The 22570-nt window shown below is 43.2% G+C and overlaps 1 protein-coding gene across 4 annotated transcripts in view; it reads right to left on the reverse strand.

The window, feature by feature from the left end:
• Positions 1 to 22060, reverse strand: part of mbd3a (methyl-CpG binding domain protein 3a) — a 33355-nt gene extending 11295 nt beyond the window's left edge. The window contains exons 1-5 of one of the 4 annotated variants that reach the window (XM_038777121.1): positions 21758 to 22060; positions 10194 to 10295; positions 9251 to 9410; positions 7197 to 7334; positions 6214 to 6304 (exon numbers count right to left, since the gene is read on the reverse strand). In XM_038777121.1, coding sequence (XP_038633049.1) covers positions 6214 to 6304; positions 7197 to 7334; positions 9251 to 9410; positions 10194 to 10295; positions 21758 to 21867 — 601 coding nt within the window. In that variant the 5' untranslated portion in view covers positions 21868 to 22060. The remainder of the gene's footprint in view (positions 1 to 6213; positions 6305 to 7196; positions 7335 to 9250; positions 9411 to 10193; positions 10296 to 21757) is intronic. The other 3 variants (XM_038777123.1, XM_038777124.1, XM_038777125.1) reach the window with 3 other exon arrangements.
• Between the last annotated feature and the right edge of the window lie 510 nt (positions 22061 to 22570).

The raw sequence follows: 22570 nt of genomic DNA on the forward strand, positions 1-22570 counted from the left end.
ATTGGGTACTTTACATTTAAGGGGAAAAAGGATAGTCAGGCCCAGGACATCACCCCGAAGAACTCCTGCAGTGATGTCCTGTACGGAGATGATTGAACCTCCAACAACCACAAGCATCTTCCTTTGTTCTATATATGACTCCAACAAGCAGAAGGTTCCCCCCCCCCCCCGGATTCCCATTGACTTTTTGCTGGAGCTCTTTGATGCCTTATTCGAGCAAATGCTGCACTGATGACAAGAGCAGATCTCTGGAGTTCAGTTATTTTGTCTATATTTGAATCAAGGCTGTAGGACGGCCCAGTGGTTAGTGCTGCATACTATGGCGCTAGGCTGGGGTTCGATCCCAGCCCCGGGTTACTGTCTATGTAGTTTGCACATTCTCTGTCTGCGTGGGTTTCACCCCAATAACCCAAAGAATTGCATGTCAGGTGGATTGGCCTCACTAAATTGCCCCTTAATTGGAAAACAATAATTTGGTATTCTAAATTTATAGAAATTAAAATTATAAAAAAGTTGAATCAAGGTTATGAGCTCATTGATCCTGGCGGAACCCAAATTGAATGTCAGTGAGCACGTAATTGCTTTGCAAATGCTGCTTGATGGTACTGTTGATGACCCCTTCCATCACTTCGTTGATGATTGAAAGTACAATTGAATTGGTTGAAGGTTGGCATCTGTGATGCTGGGGATTTTCAGGAGGCCAAGATAGAGCATCCACTCGGCACTTCTGGCTGAAGATTGTAACAAATGCTTCAGCCTTAACTTTTGCACTTATACGTCGAGTACAATTTTACTGTCGACAACCTATAGCATATGATAATTGCCCAACCTTGTTAGGTCTGTTCAAAATCCAAGCCATGTAATGTGGTGGTAGTGCCACACAACATGGAGGTATTTTGTCTCTCCAAGGACTATGCGGTGGTCACACCTATCAATACTGTCCTGGACAGGTGTATCTTGAGGCCTAATATGTTCTTCTCTCTTGTTGGTTCCCTCACCACCTGCTGCAGACCAACTCTAACAGTTGGGACCCTTACAACTCGACCAGCTTGATACGTAGTAAGGCCAACAAGCTCCTCTTAATGAAGGATATTGAAGTCCCCCACCCAGAGTATATTCTGTGCCCTTGCCACCTGCAGTGCTTCTTCCAAGTGGTGTTCAACATGGAAAACCGATTCATCTGATGAGGGCAGGACATTAACAATCAGCAGGAAGTTTCTTTGCCTATGATTCATCGGATGCCAGGAGACTTCATGGAGATTCCCAAGGCAACCCCTTTCCGACTGAATACCATTGTGCTGCCACCTCTCTTTTGTCGGTCCTGCCGGTGGGACAGGAAGCATGCAGGAGGTGTGACACCGATGTCTGGGACACTAAGATATTATTCCATGAGTATGACTCTCAGAGTTGGTGGCATAGTGGTATTGTCACTGGAGCAGTAATCCAGAAACCCAGGTTACTGCTCTGGGTTTGAATCCCACCATGGCCAGTGGTGAAATTTAAATTGAATAAAAATCAGGAATTATAAATCCAAATGATAACCATAGTCAATTCTCGCAAAAAACCCAACCTGATTCACCACATTCTCATCTGGTCTGTCCTACATGTGACTCCTGACCGCAGCAATCCCTAAAATGGTATAGCAAACCACTCATTTAAGGGCAATAAATGCAGAGCCAGCCATATTCCATGAATGAATAGAAAAATAAACTATATCAGGCTCTTGCTTGACAAGTCTGAGAGACAGCTCGCCAATTCTGGCACGAGCCCCCAGATGTTAGTGAGTACTATTGTTGTTTTGGGTGCGAGGCTGATGCTGAGTTGACCATCCAGTTCCATTCCATCTAGTCATTTTGTCATGGCATTTCAGAGGACATTTGGCATTGCTGTGGATCTGGATTACTTGTGGTGACAATAATACTACATCACCACTACATCTTAATTAGATCATAAAAAACTGATAAAGGATTAGTTAAAATTTCACATAGGTTACACAAGCTTAAGGCAGTGGCTAAAATATGGGAATGGATGAGGAATTCTAAAGAGAAAGCCTTGGGTATATGTTAGGGAAACAATTGTTGGCATGGGTGATATGTACAGAGGATCAAACTGGCTATGGGTGATATCAAGAAAATGGGAGTGGCGACAGACTCAACATGAACGTGTCAAGTCATGCAGAATAGCAACCTACAAAGTAAAATGGAAGCATTGATTTAGCCAGGAGGCGGCCATTCAGCCAATTGTGCCGACCCTGGCTCTTTCAGAGAATATGGAGTGACAACATCAGATTAAAAACTTATATACGCTTTTAACGTAGCAAGACATTTCAAAAACGCATAGTAAAAAGAAAATTCTAAACCAAACAAGTGATTAACAAGATTGTTGATTTAAGAATTTTAAAGACCACCTTAAAAAAGGTGGTGGACAGATTTAGGAAGCAAAATTCAGAGCGTGGGGTCTCGACAGCAATGGGCAAGACGGCAAAGGAGGAGCAAAGAGATTGGAGGATGGACAAAATCTCAGAGTTGAAGCAATGAGGAGGAGATGGAGCTGGAGAAGGTTAGAGATGGGACAGAATGAACCCATGAAGAGATTTGAACAGAAGAATGAAACAATCGACACCCAAGGCATTGCAGGGACCAACAGCCAAAGTAGATAGGGTGATGGGTAGCAGGACGTTGTGCAAGATGGGAAACTGAGAGCAGAGATTTTGAAGTTACAGAGGTACAAAATGGGAGGTCAGCCAGGTCAGGCCATGTTGCAGACTAATAATTAAGTAGCCTTCATAATGGAGATTATAGGGTCAGAAACTCAGCCCAGGGTTGAATATGTCAGAGGTCACAACAGCATGTTTAAGCCAGAAAAAGATAGTGAGAGAGAAGTTTTTTTGATGGGAGATGAAGACAATGACTTGTCAATATTAAACTGGGGGATAATCATGGCTCAGAAAGGACAATGGGCGTGATTCGGCCCAAAAGTTTCTAAGTTAATTTGTGGCAGGTTTTTCAGGGAGTTCCCCACCGCTATACAATAAACCACTCTTTTAGGCTCTGGGGAGTCTCTCACCCATTTAACCCACACTTCGAATTTGTTTTAGCACTGGGGAGCTGAAGCAGGCCGCCCATTTTGAAAGGGTGCCCTGATCTCCAAGTGTGCTTGCAGGTCCGCTCACACTTCCCACACACCTGGACAGTACCCCACACCCCCCCAGGTGGGGACACCCATTATGGGGTCTCGAGGGGTCGCCCCTAAAACCCTTTATAGCACCCCCTCCCTTCTAGGAACCCCACCCATCACCCCCCCCATCCCCACTTTCCCGGAGGCCCCGACTTACGTGCCCTGTACTCCCCCACCCTTCAAACCCCCCCTCCATCTTTGCTTCATGGGAATAGCCCCCCTTGTTCCCTGGTGGTGACAGCCTGGCACTTGGGCACCCTTTCACTGTCATCCTGGCACCCAGGCAGTACTCCTGCTGGCTTGGCAGTGCCAAGGTGCCCACATTCCAGGGCGCCACCCTCCATTTACCCTGACCACCCAGGGGTCTCCGATGGCCCGGGAGACCTCCTGGGTGTCATTCCACGTGGTCCATGTTTGTGTAGGCCAGCACTGATCAGCGCCCACCTGCAACCTCCCTTGGGAGACTGGAGAATCAAGGAAGGCCAGTGGATCCTGGGCAGGTAGGTAAACTTACTTGGATCCGTCTTGGATTTCCACAAATATAATTTGGTCCCGCCCAATTCGGGGGTCCGACTCCAACGTCTTGCGGGCCTATGGTGAATCTCACAAGGCAGGGAGCCTGTTGGAAGGCTCGCTGCAGGCCTCTCCCGAGATTCTCCTGCAATGTTGTGCTCTCGCTTGAGCGCAACGCGGCCGGAGAATCGCGCCCAATGACAGACAAGCAATCTCAACAGAGGCAGTGGAGGGTCAAAAGTGGTGATTGTCATCGGCATGTATATGGAACTGACCCAATATCTGAAAATAGCGTCAGCAAAGAACAGCATGAAAATGAGGAAGCCATGAGTATATCCCTGGTGGGTGGATGGGCGGGATCAAGTTGCCGCAGGAAAATAACTCACTGCTGGAGATACTAATCGATAGACATCAGTGAAACCAAGAGAAGGCAGACTGAGTGAGCTGGAGAAGTGTTGTCGATGGATGACAAGAGCTAAAAGCTGCAGAAAGACTGAGAAAGACAAAAAAAAAGATACTATTGTCACAGGCATTGATTGCCACTTTAGACTTGTTAGGGCTTTTGCGTTGCTGTGACACTAGCAGAAACCCAATTGGAAAGTTTTAAAAGTAGCGGTGAGAAAGATTGATATGGATGTATGGGTGTGCAGCAGTTGGCAACACGCAAGACAGAGTCAGAAAATTGCGGTTCAAGTCTTACTCCAAAACCTGAGCTCGAAAATCAAGGCCAACGTGCCCGGAGCAGCAGCGAGTGTGCTGCACTGATGCAAGTGCAGTGTTTTGATTGAGATGTTACACCAAGGCCCTTATACACCCCTCAGAAGGCCATAAAATATGCTATGGTACTATTACGAAGTAGAACAGAAGAGTCATTCCTAATCAATATCTATCCCTTAATCATCATCACAGAAATGTCAGCTGGGTAGTACCACATTGCTGTCTATGGGAGTTTGCCGGGTGCAAATTGGCCACCACATATGTTCCCTACAGTGACTGTACTTCCAAAAGTGCTTCATTCACGGTAAAGTACTTTGAGAAACATGGTGGTTGTAATTATATGGCGCCTTTCACAAGTCTGTCTAACAATACATTGAAGGAATAAAAACAGCAAATGCTGGAAATACTCAGCAAGCCTGGCAGAAAGAGAAACAAAGGGATTGTTTCAGATTGTGATTCATCGCCAGAACTGATAAGCATTTTCTAATGAATTCAGATTTCCAGTATCTGCGATATATTTAAGGACTTTGGCTCAAAAGGGGATTTGGAGATGCAAAACAAGTGTTTCGAGGAAATGGGTGACTTTTTAAAAATAAATTTAAAGTACCAAATTATTTTTTCCAATTAAGGGGAAATTAGTGTGGCCAATCTACCTACCCTGCACATCTTTGGGTTTTTGGGGGTGAGACCCACGCAGACAAGGAGAGAATGTGCAAACCCCACACGGACAGCGACAAGGGGGACAGTGCTTTAGAAAGGGACAACGGTCCCCAAGATAGTGAAGTTTAAAGTCATCATGATCTGGTCTAGAACATAGAACATACAGTGCAGAAGGAGGCCATTCGGCCCATCGAGTCTGCACCAACGCACTTAAGCCCTCACTTCCACCCTATCCCTGTAACACAATAACCCCATCTAACCTTTTTGGACACAAAGGGCAATTTAGCATGGCCAATCCACCTAACCTGCATGTCTTTGGACTGTAGGAGGAAACTGGAGCACCCGGAGGAAACCCACACAGACACAGGGAGAACGTGCAGACTCCGCATAGCCAGCGACCCAACAGGGAATCGAACCTGGGACCCTGGCACCGAGAAGCCACAATGCTATCCACTGTGCTGCCGATAATCACACCTTTAAATCTGCTTTCATCTCTGCTCACTGAAGAGTAGATGGGGATAAAATTACAGAAGCTGCCAAAAATTCCCAGCTCTAGGTTCATGCTGCTTCTTTGTTACGACTCACTTTATTCATTTGTCCAACTACTTTAACGACTGGACGGGGGGGGGGGGGGGGGGGGGGGGGGGGGGGGGGAAGAGAGGTAGGAGGAAGATCAGGGATCTGCAAACTGTCAGGTTGTACTCTTTTCCTGTCCTCTCACTAGTGAATGGCCAGGTCGCACAGGAGTTCAGATTTTTGCTGTCATCAGGTAGGAGTGAATAGGTCTGCGGGGGTTATCTTTGCTACAAGCAGTTCTAATTGGGCATAATTACAATGGATTTTGGACAGTACAGCACACTTTTAAGCACAGGAGACAGCGGGACGAGAAAGACTTGCTGCGAGAAGCTGCTGAAAGGCCGAAATCTAGCTCAGCACAATTTATGTATATCTGCAGGAATACGAACATACAATTGCACAAATTTCTAAACTCAAGAGACTATTCAAATTTTAGTACACAAAAGCAAAAGTGATGAGCACAACCATCTGAAAATAATTTAAGTCAAACTGTGAATTAAAACCTGCCAAAATATCCTCCCTAATTCCAAATAAAAAAGTAGGCAATATTTCAAAAATCTGTGTGTTCACCTTGTAGGCCTTTAGGTAGATCCATAGTCTTGATGATTTCTTCTGCAATATCAAAGGCATTCAATCCAGTCAGCTTCCTCTCCCAGAATAACTGAAAAACGTTATGGAAAAATATTTTAAAGCGCAAACTGGGGGGGGCAATAGTTTTGTTATGTAAGCTAACTCTTTTAAAGAAGCATTTTAATTAAAAACAGTAGGAACTCAAAGGCCATTTTATTTGAGCGGAAGTTTAAATAGAAATTGCAGACAAGTCTGTAGGTTTATAAGTTGGGGGGAGGGGAGGTGGGGGTACACTGCTGACGGTGACATGGGGTTTCTCGGTCAGGCCAGTCACTTGGAATGATAAACTCAAGTACACCGTGAGGGGAGCTATCGAGGGGTTCTATCGGAAATGGCAGCCTTCTATGGTTTCTTCCAAGGAATTGGTCACTGTTAGTTGTGGGGTGGGGGGGGATTCAGATTTTGAGGGGTTTTTCTTTTTCTGGTTGACGTATGTCAATTTGTTTATTTTTTCTATCTTGCATTTTTCAAATTAAAAAATGTTAAAAATACTTTTAAAAATGAAATTGCAGACAAATAAAAGTGGACAGCCTTTAAAAACACGAACACCCCAATGGCTTGCTTAGTCAGCAATATATAGTATGTGACAATACTAAACCATATTAGTCATTACTATCCAATATGCATGTGAAAAGCATATGCATGCAGAGGTTGGCTGAGACAGAATTAAGCTCTGAAGCAATATCCTGGCTTGGACAATTAAGCTCTAGATACACAGATTCCTCATATTGGCAAGCTGCCAGAATGTTGCTGATGCATTAAAAAAGGATTTTTGCAAGCATCAGTGCCTTTGGGTGGGGGCAAATAGGGGAAAAATATTGGTGACATTAATTACATACTTATGAAATTGGACAAAAACAAAAGGCTGCTGCAATAGTCTATAAAATTTGCACGGATTTACAAATACATTGATAATCAGTCACCTGTCGGGGCTGTTCTACAGCTTTCTGTGGATCCATTTTTACTTTGTTGTTGGGGTGGTTGGTCACTTTAGTAACTGGTTGTTTGAAAATTGAAGCAGTCTGTCTAACAGGTAGTGAAGTGTTCAGATCTGGTTTGCCCTGTAAAAATTAATCAATTCATGAATATGGATGATGTGCCCGAGCTGCAACTAGTACCAATTTTAAACATTTTAGAATACATGATATTGAACAAATTAATCAGAATCCAAAGACTAATTTTGCATTATAAATGTGGCCAAATTTAACACAATACACAAGATTTGGACATTATAATATACACAATATACTTCTATAAAATGATTATGGTATATTACATATATTTTATTATGTTTTCAATATTAAGTTACCAAACAATTCATCACATATGGGGAATTTCAGCAGCTTTACCTTTTCCACCGAGATAATGATTTCTTGTTGAGAGTTCTAGAATTCAATAGTGTACAGAAAGGTCCTAAAATCTGCAAATGCCTTAGTGGTTTCAAATCGGGTGCAAATTTTCTTAACTGATATGACATTTCTCCTCTTCATTCGTTTATTTTTACAATTCAGCCACCCACTTCCTCCCGAAGTCCCCTCCACTGTGAAGTTTAACATAGAACATACAGTGCAGAAGGAAGCCATTCGGCCTATCGAGTCCGCACCGACCCACTTAAGCCCTGACTTCCACCCTATCCCCGTAACCCAATATCCCCATCTAACCCTTTTGGTCACAAAGGACAATTTATCATGGCCAATCCACCTAACCTGCACGTCTTTGGACTGTGGGAGGAACCCGGAGGAAACCCACGCAGACACAGGGAGAACGTGTAGACTCCGCACAGTGACCCAGCCGGGAATCAAACCTGGGACCCTGGACCTGTGAAGCAACTGCGCTAACCACTATGCTACCGTGCTGCCCCCAAAGTCTTACTGGACAGTCAGAATCATGCTCCGAAATGATATCCTCCCCCTTCAAGTACTCCCTGACAGTTATCACCATCATATTGGAGAAACAGTCACTGCTTGAGAAAGGGGAGCAAAATGAAAGAAAGAGTGACCATCCTTTCCTAAGATGGTGGCCTCCAAGTGAAGACAGAATGCTCCTTAGTTGGCTTTGATGCCCCTCTGCCTTAATCCCAATGAGCAGTGTACACCTTTGAGTGGTGGCCAGCAGCAGTATCAATGGCGCCAAGGTCCCAGGTTCGATCCCAGCTCTGGGTCACTGTCCGTGTGGAGTTTGCACATTCTCCCCGCATTTGTGTGGGTTTCGCCCCCACAATCCAAAGATGTGCAGGGTAGGTGGATTGGCCATGCTAAATTGTCCCTTAATTGGAAAAATGAATTGGGTACTTTCAATTTTTAAAAAAGTATCCATATAAGCAACTGGCAGCAGGAAAAAAAAATGCACAAGATTATCCTTGTTGTCCAGATGCTGCAATAAATGGGCCATTTTGGCTCAGGGAAATTAAATTCACCCAAGGGCAGAACGAGCAATGATATGAACCTGAAATCATTATCTTATGCAAAAGCCATTGCATGCTGATACTTCTAGTCTCCCCAAACATTTCCACCAGTGAAACAGATTACACATGATTGAAGATATCCGATTTTTAAAAAAGATACGTTGCCAATCTTAACCATATCAAGGGATGGTCAGGAGCTTCACTATAAATGATGAAGCAAACGTATTCCATGCATCAGTCTATTTTCACACACCTTCAAGCAGCTGGTTATACTTTCAGCTTCAGTAGAGGCCTGGAAGCAGGTCTCCAAGGCTTTCATTGGCATTCCAAACTCAAATAAGTGAAAACACTCAGGTTTGTAGAGCAATTTCATCTATTCTGCTGAGCATGCATAATATGACTGGAGCTTGGACAGGCAAAGGGTGGAGTCTGTTTTGCTTCCAATCTTAGATATATAAAAGCCAATTGAGTTGATAGAAATTTCTATCGGGAATTAAGATAAGGGCATACGGATGATTCTTCAAATCATTGTGAAATACAATAAACTGGTGAAAATGTTGAAATCGCAAATACCTTGACCTGGTTGGCAGAGTCGAAGCGTAGCCTTTGTCTGTTCTTGTTCAGTTTGCTGATCAGCATTTTCCCTGTTCGAAAATCAAAACTGCTCAGATCCATAGAGTTCCCCAGGTACCGTGCAAGCTGTGGCTTGCTTCTGAACTTCTTTCCACTTGGGCTAAAGTGATGCAAACAAAAAGAGAAATGTCTCTTATTGCATTTTATAAAACATTGCAAAATTGTTTTCAAAAAACTTACACTTTCAAAGCAACTAAACTCTACCAATTAATATGGTATATACGCTGCAAGAACTTTGGACATGCTATTGAAACCATCATTCTACACGGTCACAGATAACAGTCAACTAAACAGCAATCTAGTATGAAAACCACTTGCTCATCGAAAGGCATTATGATCATATTTTTATTTACTTTTCAGTTTAAATGGGGTTAGTCATGACAATCCAAGAAACCATGTAGAATCTACACTAGTGGACATCACTAACAATTAACCTTTTGGCATGGCATAGTAACACATTTTGGATACTCAGTTTTCCACACAAGATGCAGAGCACAGCCATGCAAAAGAAGGACAGGAGCTTCACCAAAGGAAGGGGAGAGGAGAAGAAAGTGCAATTTTTTCAGACTATTCTCAAAAACCTCCAAGCTGCTGGTTCAACAGCAGCATTGGCAGAGGTCTGGAAGTAGAATACCACAACATGTTCTCAGCCAGGAAAGGTGACCTGTGCAGGGAGACTTCAAGGGAAAAATAATAAAGCTGAAAAATCAAGGAAATTAAATTTGTAACAACATTTACATAGTCCCAGAAACTCTAGAACTTCTACAGTGTTAGTCGTTTGGACCCATGATCCCCACATACCAATCTCCTGATCTCAATCACGCTAGAGAAGGAGAAGGTGTCACACGCTTCCCCATGGGGAAGAAAAAGGACTCTCACGCACCTCCTAGTGGACAGCTCAAGAGCTACATTGGCAGAGGCCTGGTAGCAGATCACCTGCCTCTCTTCTTGGCCAGGGAATGGTGCGTGATGATGGACAGGCAACCTAAACAAGAGGGGAGAAACACAATTTAAAAGAGGGGATGGAAATGGAACATAATTAAGCATTTTGAATTCTTCCCACCCCATCACCTTCACTGAGATCATTGCAGAACTTCAGAATGATAGCACTTTAGACAGCAAGGGATTGGTATCGTAATTTAAATGATAAACATGTATAATTGAACTTTGCTTTTTCTGGAAATATTACTTTCACAAATCAACCTAAGTGTATTTAATATTTAAGATCTGTACAGATCATAGTTCCAGGATGGAGCATTTGGGCTTCCTACTCACCATAAATTTCAAATCTCAAGATGAGACCAACATATGCATATCAGAGGGGCATGGCTTTGAATTTTCAACCATACACTACCATTGTCTCGGCGAGACTTTCAATGCTGAGTATTACTTACTGATGACAAAATGGGCAATAAATCGTCTAATGGAATAAATTAATCATAACTGATTCTGCGCAGCTATTCTTATTTTTAATTTGAAACAACTTTTAGTTTTCAATTCACACAAAGATCTTTTAGAAGTTGCAATCATTGATACAAAGTCCTGAAGTTTTAACAGCAGCAGAATAGGACTAGGTGGGAGTTGAGAGAGAGAGAGAGAGAGAGAGAGAGAGCAAGAGAGCGAGCAAGCGAGCGAGCACAGGAAAACGTTTTTGAAGCAATCTCCCCAGAGATAATGAACAGATTCTGGGAAAATAATTCTTTCAGACAGTTGATAAACACCACTAAATATATAAATTGTAAAAAATCAAAGCATGTAACATTTTACTATGTTGAAGATACTATAAATGCAAATTAAGTCAATAATTGGCTCAAAATATTCATAAATGTTATAGATCATACAGTGCAGGAGACCATTCGGCCCATCGAGTCTGCACCGACCCACTAAGTCCCCACTTCACCCTATCCCTGTAACCCAATAACCCCTCCTAACCTTTTTGGACACTAAGGGCAATTTATCATGGCCTATCCACCATAGCTGCGCGTCTTTGCACTGGGAGAAAACCGGAGCACCCGGAGGAAACCCACACAGACACGGGGGAAACGTTCAGACTCCACACAGACAGTGAGCCAGCAGGGAATCGAACCTGGGACCCTGGCGCTGTGAAGCCACAGTGCTATGCACTTGTGGTACCATGCTGCCCCCGCAGCACGTTTTGTTATTACTATGGACGTGCCCTAGGATGAACAATAATTCCTTCTGAGAGCTTGTGGTTTCTTACAATCCCTCTACCCATTCCCCACCACCCCTATCCCTTTTAGGGGTATACTAAATGAAAGTGTACAGACGCAAAACAATCCCAGTTGAATCATTATTGTGAAATGCTATTTTAGCATCTTACACAGGAAACTTAAATATTTTGAGAGAAATTTTTCATAAATTATAGCTTGAGCCATGAGGAAGACAACAAAACAACAGAAACTGATATATCACTAAAATATATACAAACTGAACAAGAGCTTTTTAATCCTGCTTTATAACTACAAAATCTGGTCCAAGAATGATTCCAGGATATAATACAGGACACATATACCATGTACCAACACCAATTCAAATATATGATTTTGATTTGTGTTTACAATTACGACATACTTAGGGCGGCACTGTGGCACAGTGGTTAGGACAGCTGCCTCACAGCACCGAGGATCCAGGTTCGCTCCCAGCCCCAGGTCACTGACTGTGTGGAGTTGGCACATTTTCCCCGTATCTGCATGGGTCTCACCTCCACAACCCAAAAGATGTGCAGGCTAGGTGGATTGGTCAGGTAAAAATTGCCCTTTAACTGGGAAAAAAACCAATTATGACATACTTTCCTCCCCCCACCCAATTACAGAGCTATCCTTTGGGTAGTATCAATTGAATCAAGTAAGAAATAGTAGGCCATTCACAGATCTTTATAGTATAGGAGGTCATTTGGTCCATTGACTCTGCTTTGACTCCCTGAAGGAGCATTTGATCTAGTCCCACTGCTGCCTTATCCCTGTAACCCTGCGGATTCTCTTTTCAGATAGCAATCGAATTTCCTTTTGAATACATCGATCAAACTGCCTCCACAACCTTCTCAGGAAGTTTGTTCCAGACTCCAACCACCCTCTGGGGGAAAACTCCATCCACACATCATTTGTACTCACCGTGTCCAAGGAAGACTGGAAAACGAACACCATTGCCTCTGCAATTTTTACTCACTTCTGTCAATACCTTTGGATGCATCTCATCCGGTCCTGGCATGTTAAGATAGCTTTTCTAACTTCTCCTTCTCAACAATAAATTCCTTGAGTGCACCAGTTACCAACACCTCTCACCTCTGTCTGGACAGCATCTTTTTCCTTTGTAAAGATGCAAAAGTATTTATTTAATACCTCTGCTATTTCAGCCGCAAAACCATGATTAACTCTTTCACAATAAATACCCAATTGTTTTATCCAATTAAAGGGCAATTTAGCGTGGCCAATCCACCTTGCCAGCACATTTTTGTCATGTGTGTGTGGGGTGGTGGGAGGGAGAGGGGGGAGAGATACACAGAGAGAGAAAGAGGAGACCCATGCAAACACTGGGAGAATGTGCATACTCAACATGGAATGGTCCAGACCCTCAGCACCATTGCTCGCCACTGCGCCTACCATCCCTGATATCAACTCTAATCTTTCTTTTATCACCCTTTTATTATTTAGGCTTATAGAAGACCTCCAATTTTATGTTATTTCATGCTCTTTTCTTGCTTTTCTTATTAGGTTTTTTTCCATTGCCACCTGGACCTTCTCTATTCAGCCTGATTCGCCATTGTAGAGTGTGCGGTCTATATCCTGCGCCACTACGCTCGCCCCCTCCCCTCCCTCCCAGAACAAGGATAGAGACCCCTCGTCCTCACATTTCATCCCACCAACCTCCGTATGCAAAGCATAATCCTCTGCCATTTTCGCCAACTTCAGCATGATGCCAACACCAAACACATCTTCCCTACACTCCCTCTTTCAGCATTCCACAGAGACCGCTCCCTCCGAGATAATCTAGTCCATTCCTCCACCATACCCAGTACCTCTCCCATCACCCATGGCACCTTGCCATGCAATCGCAGGTGTAACACCTGCCCCTTTACCTCTTCCATGCTTAACATCCCAGGCCTAAAACACTCATTCCAGGTTAAGCAGCGTTTCACTTACACCTCTTCCAATCTGGTCTATTGCATTTGCTGCTCCCAATGTGGTCTCCTCTATATCAGAGACACCAAACGCCGACTGTGTGATTGCTTTGCTGAGCACCTTCGGCCTGTGCGCATTCAGGTCCTCGACCTTCCCGTTGCTTGCCATTTTAACAAAAGACCCCGCTCCCATGCCCACGTCTGTCCTTGGTCTGCTGCAATGTTCCAGTGAAGCTCAACGCAAACTGGAGGAACAACATCTCATCTTCCGGCTAGGCCTTCCGGTCTCAACATTGAATTCAACAACTTCAGATGATTAGCTCTACCCCACCTCAACCCATTTGTTTTCATCCCATTTCATCTCAACTGTCTCTTACCATTTCTTTCTTTGTCTTTCTTCATGTATATTTAACCCTCCCCCCTCAATCTTATCCACATTTCCTTACTTCTTTGTTTCCCCCTTCCCCTCCCCCCACATCTCCATCTGTCACAGTTGAACCTCTGATGTTAGTTTCTCTGTTTGGCTTCTCACACCTTTTGTTCTCTCTGGGGACTGCCATTAGCACTCTTTCCCCTTGGTTTCTGTGGCTATGACTCATCTTTCATTCTCACTCCACAGTATAAATATTCACCACTTTCTCTGTCTTCTTTGACAAAGAATCATTGGACTCGAATCGTTAGCTCTTTTCTCTCCCTACAGATGCTGCCAAACCTGCTGAGATTTTCCAGCATTTTCTCTTTCATCTCCATTGTATTTTCTACCCGGCATCTGCTGTACATGCAGTTCTTCCTTTTCATCTTTACCTCGATCTCTCTCACCATCTAGGGCGCTCTAGATTAATTTGTCCTACTTTTCCCCTTCAAGAGAATATACCTTAGCGGTGCCTGCAATACAGTTTCTTTGAAGGTGGCCCATTGTTCAGTCACCATCTTTTCTGCCAACATTTGCTGCCAACTCACTTGATGCAGATGCATTCTCATCCCACCAAAGTTGGCTTTCCGCAATTGATTATTCCTGCTCGCATTGCTCCTTGTCCTTTTCCATGGCCAACCTACACCTTATGATACAAGGTCCCTGTTCCCTAAATATATATATATTTTAATTTAGAGTACCCAATTATTTTTTCTCCAATTAAGGGGCAATCTTAGTGTGGCCAATCCACCTAACCTGCACATCTTTTGGGTTGTGGGGGTAAAACCCACGCAGCCATGGGGAGAATGTGCAAACTCCACACGGACAGTGACCCTGGGCTGGGATTCGAACCCGGGTCCTCAGCGCCGCAGTCCCAGTGCTAACCACTGCACCACATGACGCCCTTCCTGTTCCCTAAATGCTCTCCCACTTGGGCCAACTCATTGGACTGGAAACATACTGCTGCACAAAATGATCTTCAACACATTCTAACAATTCTGGTCCTTCTTGTCTCTTTGCACTATCCCTATCTATATTTGGATAATTGAAGTCCACCATGATAATTCTTTGTAATTCTTGCACCCCTGCAAGTTCTTTGCAAACTTGTTTCTCTACATCCCTTCCACTAGTAGGTGATCTATATACTACACCAAGCAATGTTATTATACCTTTTTCATTTCTTACCTCTCGCCAGAAAATAATCAGTCCTTGACCCCTCTGGAACATCCTCTCCCTCCAGTATTGTAATGTCATCTTTAATCAATACTGCAATTCTCTTTCTTCTTTTCTCCCCCACCTCATTTTCTTCCTTTCCTGTCTCTCCCAAGTTATAACGAGAGGCTGGATAGACTGGGACTTTTTTCCCTGGAGTGTTGTAGGCTTAGGGGTGAAATTATAGAGGTCTATAAAATAATGAGGAGCATAGATACGGTAGATAGTCGACATCTTTTCCCAAAGCTAGAGGAGTCTAGAACTAGAGGGCATATGTCTAAGGTGAGTGATACAAAAGAGACCAGAGGAGAAATTTATTCACAGAGAGGGTGGTGAGCATTGGAATGGGCTGCCAAAGGCAGCGGTAAGGTGGGTACGATTTTGTCTTTTAAAAAGCAGTTAGACCATTACATGGGCAGGGTGGGTATAGAGGGACATGGGCCAAATGCGGGCAAGTGGGATTAGCTTAGTGAAAGAAACTGGGCGGCAGGGAAAGCTGGGCCCAAGGGCCTGTTTCCATGCTGTAAACATCCGTGACTATGAAAATATCTTATACAGGAATAATTAAGACCCAGTCCCGACCTTCTTTGAGACAGGTCTGTAATAGCAATGATATAATTCCCTTCGTCGACCTTTGCCTATAGTTCACCAATCTTACCACACACACTGCATTCACATATATGATGGAGATGCCGGCGTTAGACTGGGGTAGGCACAGTAGGAAGTCATACAACACCAGGTTAAAGTCCAACAGGTTTGTTTTGAATCACTAGCTTTCAGAGCGCAGCTGCTTCATCAGGTGAGTGGAGAGGTGGGTTGTGGTTGTGGAACCCATCTCTCCACTCACCTGATGAAGAAGCTGCGCTCCGAAAGCTAGTGATTCACTACTGTTCACAAAAGCGCATATCAATCCTGATTTAAGTTTATTTTTAAACTTCCACTCTTCTGCACTATATTCTATGATCCTATCTTACTCAGACCTCATCTAATGACATATTAACCTGCTCTAATACTATCAAATTTTTCAACTACTTTACTTATCTTGATACACTGATATATCCATTCAGCCCATTATAATTCTCTATAATGGCAGCTCTGCCATCAATAAGATCATGGTTGATCTGATGCTGGCCTTAACTTTAATCATCAACTCCCTTGTCAATCATAGAACATAGAACAGTACAGCACAGAACAGGCCCTTCGGCCCTCAATGTTGTGCCGAGCCATGATCACCCTACTCAAACCCACGTATCCACCCTATACCCGTAACCCAACAACCCCCCCCCCCATTAACCTTACTTTTTTTTTAGGGCACTAAGGGCAATTTAGCATGGCCAATCCACCTAACCCGCACATCTTTGGACTGTGGGAGGAAACCCACGCACACAGGGGGAGGACGTGCAGACTCCACACAGACAGTGACCCAGCCGGGAATCGAACCTGGGACCCTGGAGCTGTGAAGCATTTATGCTAACCACCATGCTACCCTGCTGCCCCGTGAATCAAAAGTCCTTAAATCAGCCACGAATATATTCAAAGGCCCAGCCTCTATTTGCTGGGAAAGAGAATTCCAAAGACTAACAACGTTCAGAGAAAAAAACTCTCACCACCTTAAATGGGAGTTCTCTTATTTTGAAACTGTTTTTTTAAAATATAAATAAACTTAATTTTAAACCTCGCTCTAGATTCCCCAAGAGGAAACATCCACCCTGCATCTATGCGATCAAGCCCCCTAAGAATCATGTGTGTTTCAAGAATGCATTGCATTCCTCGAATAGGTATAAACCCAACCGGCACAACCTTTCTTCATTAGATAATCTCTTCACCCCAAGAATCAGCCAAGTGAACCTTCTCTTAACCGCTTCCAACACAATTATATTCCTCCTCAAGATGACCAAAACACCACCAGGTGTGGTCTCACCAATGCTGCAGCATAACTTCCCTACTTTTATACTCAATCCCCCTAGCAATGAAGGCCAACATTCAATTTGCCTTCCTAATTTAGTTGTTGTATTGGCATGTTAACTTTGTGATTCATGTACAAAGGTACCCCTATACTTCTCTGCACTAGAGAATTCTGTAGTCTCCCCATTTAAATATTCCACTTTTCAATTCTTCCTGCTTAAGTGGATCTCAAATTATACTCTATTTGCCAAACCTTCGTCCACTCTTAACCTCTCCACATACCTCAGACTGTTTCCTCCACACAATTTATTTTCTTACATATCTTGTTTCATAATCGAATTTGCTGCAATATAGACGGTCCTTTCATCCAAGTCATTATCATAGATTTTGAATGCCAGATTCAGGAAAATGAAACTTATGTTCAAAATCCTCCAGATTTAATTCTGCAAATCTAACATACAGAAGTAGTTGAATCATTATTACATTGAGCTATTGCAAGGATATACGGGTGTGCTGTCTTAGGGAAATACACCAAGGAAAAGCAGTGTACTTCACGTGCTACAAAACAGGGGCATTGAAGAGAAAAGATCAGGCTTCCCAAACTGTGGGCCGTGGCCCCCAATGGGATTGCCAGGGCACCGTGGAAAAAGTTTGGTAAGTACTGGAAAAGACAATTCTTCAAATGACTTTGCAGTTGTTATGACAATGAAATAGCATGAAGAATCCTGGCTACTGCCTCTTCATTACCAATTTCATAAAGCACAACAATTGTCAATTCAAGAGTGGGTTGAATTGCAGATAAATGACAAATCAGCATATTGTGCTGCACATGCAAACTTATTTAAAACTACGTTGCCTCATTGAAGCAAACTTGTTTGCCAGTTATCATTCAAATGATTACACAAGCAGGTACTTCCTTGACTTCTGCAACAGAGTAAATGTTCGCTGGTTAAAATATTTTCAATTCCGTATCCTAGGTTGCATAGATGTTTGTACAAATAATGTAAATCCCGTTCTCTGAAAATCTGTTGGTGCTAGTTGAACCAACAGTACCACACTGTGATAAAAGCAATATTATTGCTAGACAACTATATACTATTTTAGGGGTGCTTATTTGATCCCCAAGAACTATAATTTATTCATTGCACAAATTAATGATTTAATGGCAACCGTGATTAAACCAACAAAGATCACATCAATTAAAAATGTATAATTTCATAAACCTTCAAATTGTAGCTATTGTAATATATGCCTACTCAGCAGTTACTCTCAACATTTGCACTCAATTTGTGTTTGCTGCACAAGATCTGTGGAAAGCACAATCATGTATTTTCAATTTCCCCCATAGTTTCTGAAAGCTATGTATTTCTGTGAATGGTGGAATACAAAATTGGTTTGGCAGACCAAGTCAAGTTCATTTTATAAAGTGCACCTCTACTGTGAGAACAAAAGATACAACTTGTGAAATTCTCATTACAGATGGTGCACAGATGTTTCAAATTAATATCCTACCATTTTATATCACTTCCATGCAGGTGAATCTCCCATTAGATTAGTTGATCCTTTTCAGATCAATCCTTTTCACATCAACGCCAAGTTTCCTACTTTTCAATTCTATGTCTTAAATTCAGTTGGTAATTTTCTGCATAGATTATTGTAAGACTGCTGGATTTAGGAATAAATTGGCATAAACCTTTGCAATTCAGCATAACAATATCCTGAATTATTGAGCTACATAGGAACATCGGACCTAGGATCAGGAATAGGCCAATTGAAGACCTTCAGGTCTTCTCCATCCTTTAATGTGATCATAGCTGATCTGTGGTCTCAACCCCACTTTCTGGTCTGTCCCCCTTAAACCATAACTTTCCTGTCAATCAAATATCTATTAACTCAGCCCTCAATAATTTCAATGACCTAGCCTCCACTGCTCTCTGGAGAAAATAATTCCACAGATGAAGAACCAGCAATTATAATCTCTCATCTCCAGTCTTAAAAAGGAGACCTCTTACTCTCCATTTTAGTAGTATACTGTTTTTCCATTCTTCCTGCTAAAGGGTACAAGTTCTCATTTTCCATTATATTCAATCTGCCATTTTTTTGCCCACTCACTTAACCTATCTATGTACCCCTTTGTAATTGGGGGTTAAATAAATCCTACTGTAACACGGCTGTCCGACCCCTAGCAGTGCACGCAAGATGCTAAACAAAGACATTTGCTTTGGATTATGCCATAATCTCAATTGCACAATTGGGTTCTGATTACTGCAGATAAAACTTCAGAATATATATTCATAACAATTGGATTTAAAAAAAATACACTGTAGAAAGTTATGTATTCATAATAGCAAAGAGCAAGACTAGATACTATAAAAATAACGGTGGTATAATTTTGGCATATCTGGCATAACTAAAAATATATCAAATCAGAAGAGTAGGACTAGAATTGTTTACCTTAGAGTGAATGCAATGAAGGTTCACTGAACTGCTTCCTGGGATGAGGGGATTGTCCTTTGAGGAGAGAATGAGTAGACTAGGCCTATATTCTCTATTGTTTAGAAGAACAAATGAGGATCTAATTGAAACATATAAAATTCTTAAGTGGCTTGACATGGCAGATGCTGGGAAGATGTCCCCCCAATTGAGAACTAAAGATCAGTTTCAGAACAAGAGGTTAGTCATTCAGGGCTGAGATAAGGAGAATCTCCTTCAGTCAAAGGGTTATGAACCTATGAAACACTACAGCCCAGCAAACTGCGGATGCCCACTATATATCCATGACAGATATCAACAGATTTTTGAATGCTAATGGAAATTAAGGAAAAATGAAATAGTGCTGAAAGGTGTTACTGAAGTAAAAGATTAGCCATGATTTGATGAAATGATGGAACAGGTGCGAGGGGTTTACTGGCCCTACTCCAACTCCTATTTCATGTGCATATAAATTGAAATATACTCTACATAATTTAGTTTATGATTTTAATTTGCATAGAGTGGCAGTTAAAACAGAAACTTTGTCTTGGACTATTGGACTATTTTCACATCAATAGTGCATTTTTATTTTCATGTTCAGTTCCATCGAGTTTCTTTCACCCTCAGATACAATGAAAATTCTTTACGCACATCTTCAACTGGGCTAGCCTCGTAAATCCTTACATATCCTGTGCAGATACAGAGACAATTGTAAGCCTAAACAGAGGACAAATGTGCGGAGCCATGTCACTTTCAGTGAGCAGAGATACAAGTTGCAAGTGATGGATATTGTCCAGAATAGATGCAACAGTTGTTTAAAAAAGTTAGTTTACTACAATTGGTGTAATTTTGGATGTAATTAGTTTATTTCTACCAACAGGTGATAACCTACAATTCCTTTTACTTTTCAAATAATGAAGACTAGGTAAAGACTGCTGGCTTAGCTAAATTGCATAACTCATAACACATACCCCCTCACCCTTCAATTTGGTTCCCCATCCTGCCAGAAATGAATGAAGAACTCAAACATTTCTTCAACCAGTCCCAAAGGAGCTACTTTGGAGCATGGTCCCTTAGGTACCACCTTTTGCATGAGGCGATACAAAATACATGTCAATGCATTAAATGGATGAAAGGACTTTCCTGTGTTATTAACTTCCCAACTCTGGTGGGGGCATGAGGAGGAAAACTGGATGGAGATTCCCTTTCCTGGTTGCTATCCAGCAACTTTGGATATGTAAGATGCAATACCCCTTTGTCATCAGCCTACTAGTATTCACTGTCTATACTCACTTCAAGAGTGGCCACCTGGACAAAGAATTCAGTTGCCTATGATCTAGAGGATCCTATTCGAGAAAGATCTCTCTACATCATAAACAGGGAAGTTTGCAAAATATCGTGACCAGCAGGAAGTACACAACTTTCTTTACAAAGCCTTTGGCAGTTTGCATATGCTTAAAAGTAGCACTGTCAAGATTCCACCTGCCATCAAAACAGCAAGTTCAAAATCAGACAAAAAAAATCTGGAAGAAACAGAATGAAAAACTTCTCTTGAAAAAGTTTTATTTATTTTACTATAAGAAACGACTGCCTTTTAAGTTTTGACTCCGAGCCCAGAGTGAGTCTGGCAGCCACGTGGGTTGAGTGCTACTCTGACTGGTGCCATTACTGAAATGTACAACACAGGAAGAAAGTGACGATGCATGAATGAATCGGTTTTCAACTTGAGATGATTTCATCCTGGGACTTGCGGTGCCAGTGGGCACGGGAAGAAAGAAAGAAAAAAACCCTCCACGGCGCAAACGTACAGCTGACACCCAAGTACTTTCCCCCAACAGCCCAGCAGAGGAAGTAACTTTCCGAATCGTCCATGTCAAACGTTTCTTTCTTTAAATGTACATATTGCTCTGTATGTGTGTAAATGGAGGTGCAATTTGGAGTGAGACACCCGAGCCCAAGAACGGGGTGAGGTTGTGAAGTTTGAGGAGAGGCACGATTGCTGATTGTAACGGGCACCGAGCGCAAGACAAAAGAACAATATATATGTACCTAATGTGGAGATGTAAAGTTTAAAGCCTGCTGAGTGGCGGAGCTGGGGGTGTAACTCTGGCCTCGGGCAGAAAGAGGCAGTGAGCCCGAACAATGTGCACAAAAAGCGGCTAGTGCTTGGGGGGGGGGGGGGGGGGGGAGCAAACAGCCAAGGCCGAGGAATCCCAACCCCGGGGAGGGAGGGAGGCAGGCTGGGGCTGCCTCTCCCCCTCTCCTCCCCGCCACCGTTAGGCCGCGGCCTTCCCCTCCACTCACTCACCTATAGTAATAGACGTCGCTCTTCCCCGCCGACAGGCCTGACTTTCGAGTCACTTCTTCCCTCTTCCAGCCGGAGGGGAGTGCCGAGCACTCGAAACGCTTCCTTTCCATCTCCAGGATTGCGGGCTGGATGTGGACAAAGACCTAAACAAAAAAAAAGGTGGGGTGCGGAGGAGAGGGGGTCGGGGAGGAGATGGTGGTGGATGAGGGGGAGGAAGATGGATCCTTGGCTACCACCCCGGGGCCGCCAGCCTTTCCTTCCCCCCTCTCACCGTCTGCCTCGCGCGCGCGCGCCGCCGCCTGCTGCCCCAGCCCCGCCCCGCAAACACTCCGCGCGCGCGCGCGCACATACACAGACAATCGACCTCCTCACTCTCACCAACCAGCAGAGCCCTGCCCCCTCCTCCGCGCCGGGAAAAGAGCGCCGCCGCGAATGCAGCTGCTGCATCTCTGGTCCTGACACAAGCGGTGAGCACTCTTGGCGGAGACAGCATTGCCTGGGTCTTCAAAAACACACGCGCGGGACAGGAAACCCTAGTTTGCATTTAAAACCGACTCTTGAATGCAGACAGAAGAAACGTGCCACCCCCAACAAAAAAACCTTATTTTCCGCCCTCTCCAAACTGGAAGTCTTTTAAGCAGTGGCGGACTGGGTCTAAAAATATTGGTTGCCAGGAGCCCACCCACAACTATAATGCTATCATTTAATTTTCATAACGAATAAATAAAATTTTCAAAAAATACATATGGAAAAAAGGGTACAATTAAGATTTTTGTGGAAAAAAATGTGTATTTCTTAGTAATCACAGTGTAC

The sequence above is a fragment of the Scyliorhinus canicula genome, chromosome 18 (genome assembly GCF_902713615.1).
Source record: "Scyliorhinus canicula chromosome 18, sScyCan1.1, whole genome shotgun sequence".
In the NCBI taxonomy this organism is placed as follows: domain Eukaryota; kingdom Metazoa; phylum Chordata; class Chondrichthyes; order Carcharhiniformes; family Scyliorhinidae; genus Scyliorhinus; species Scyliorhinus canicula.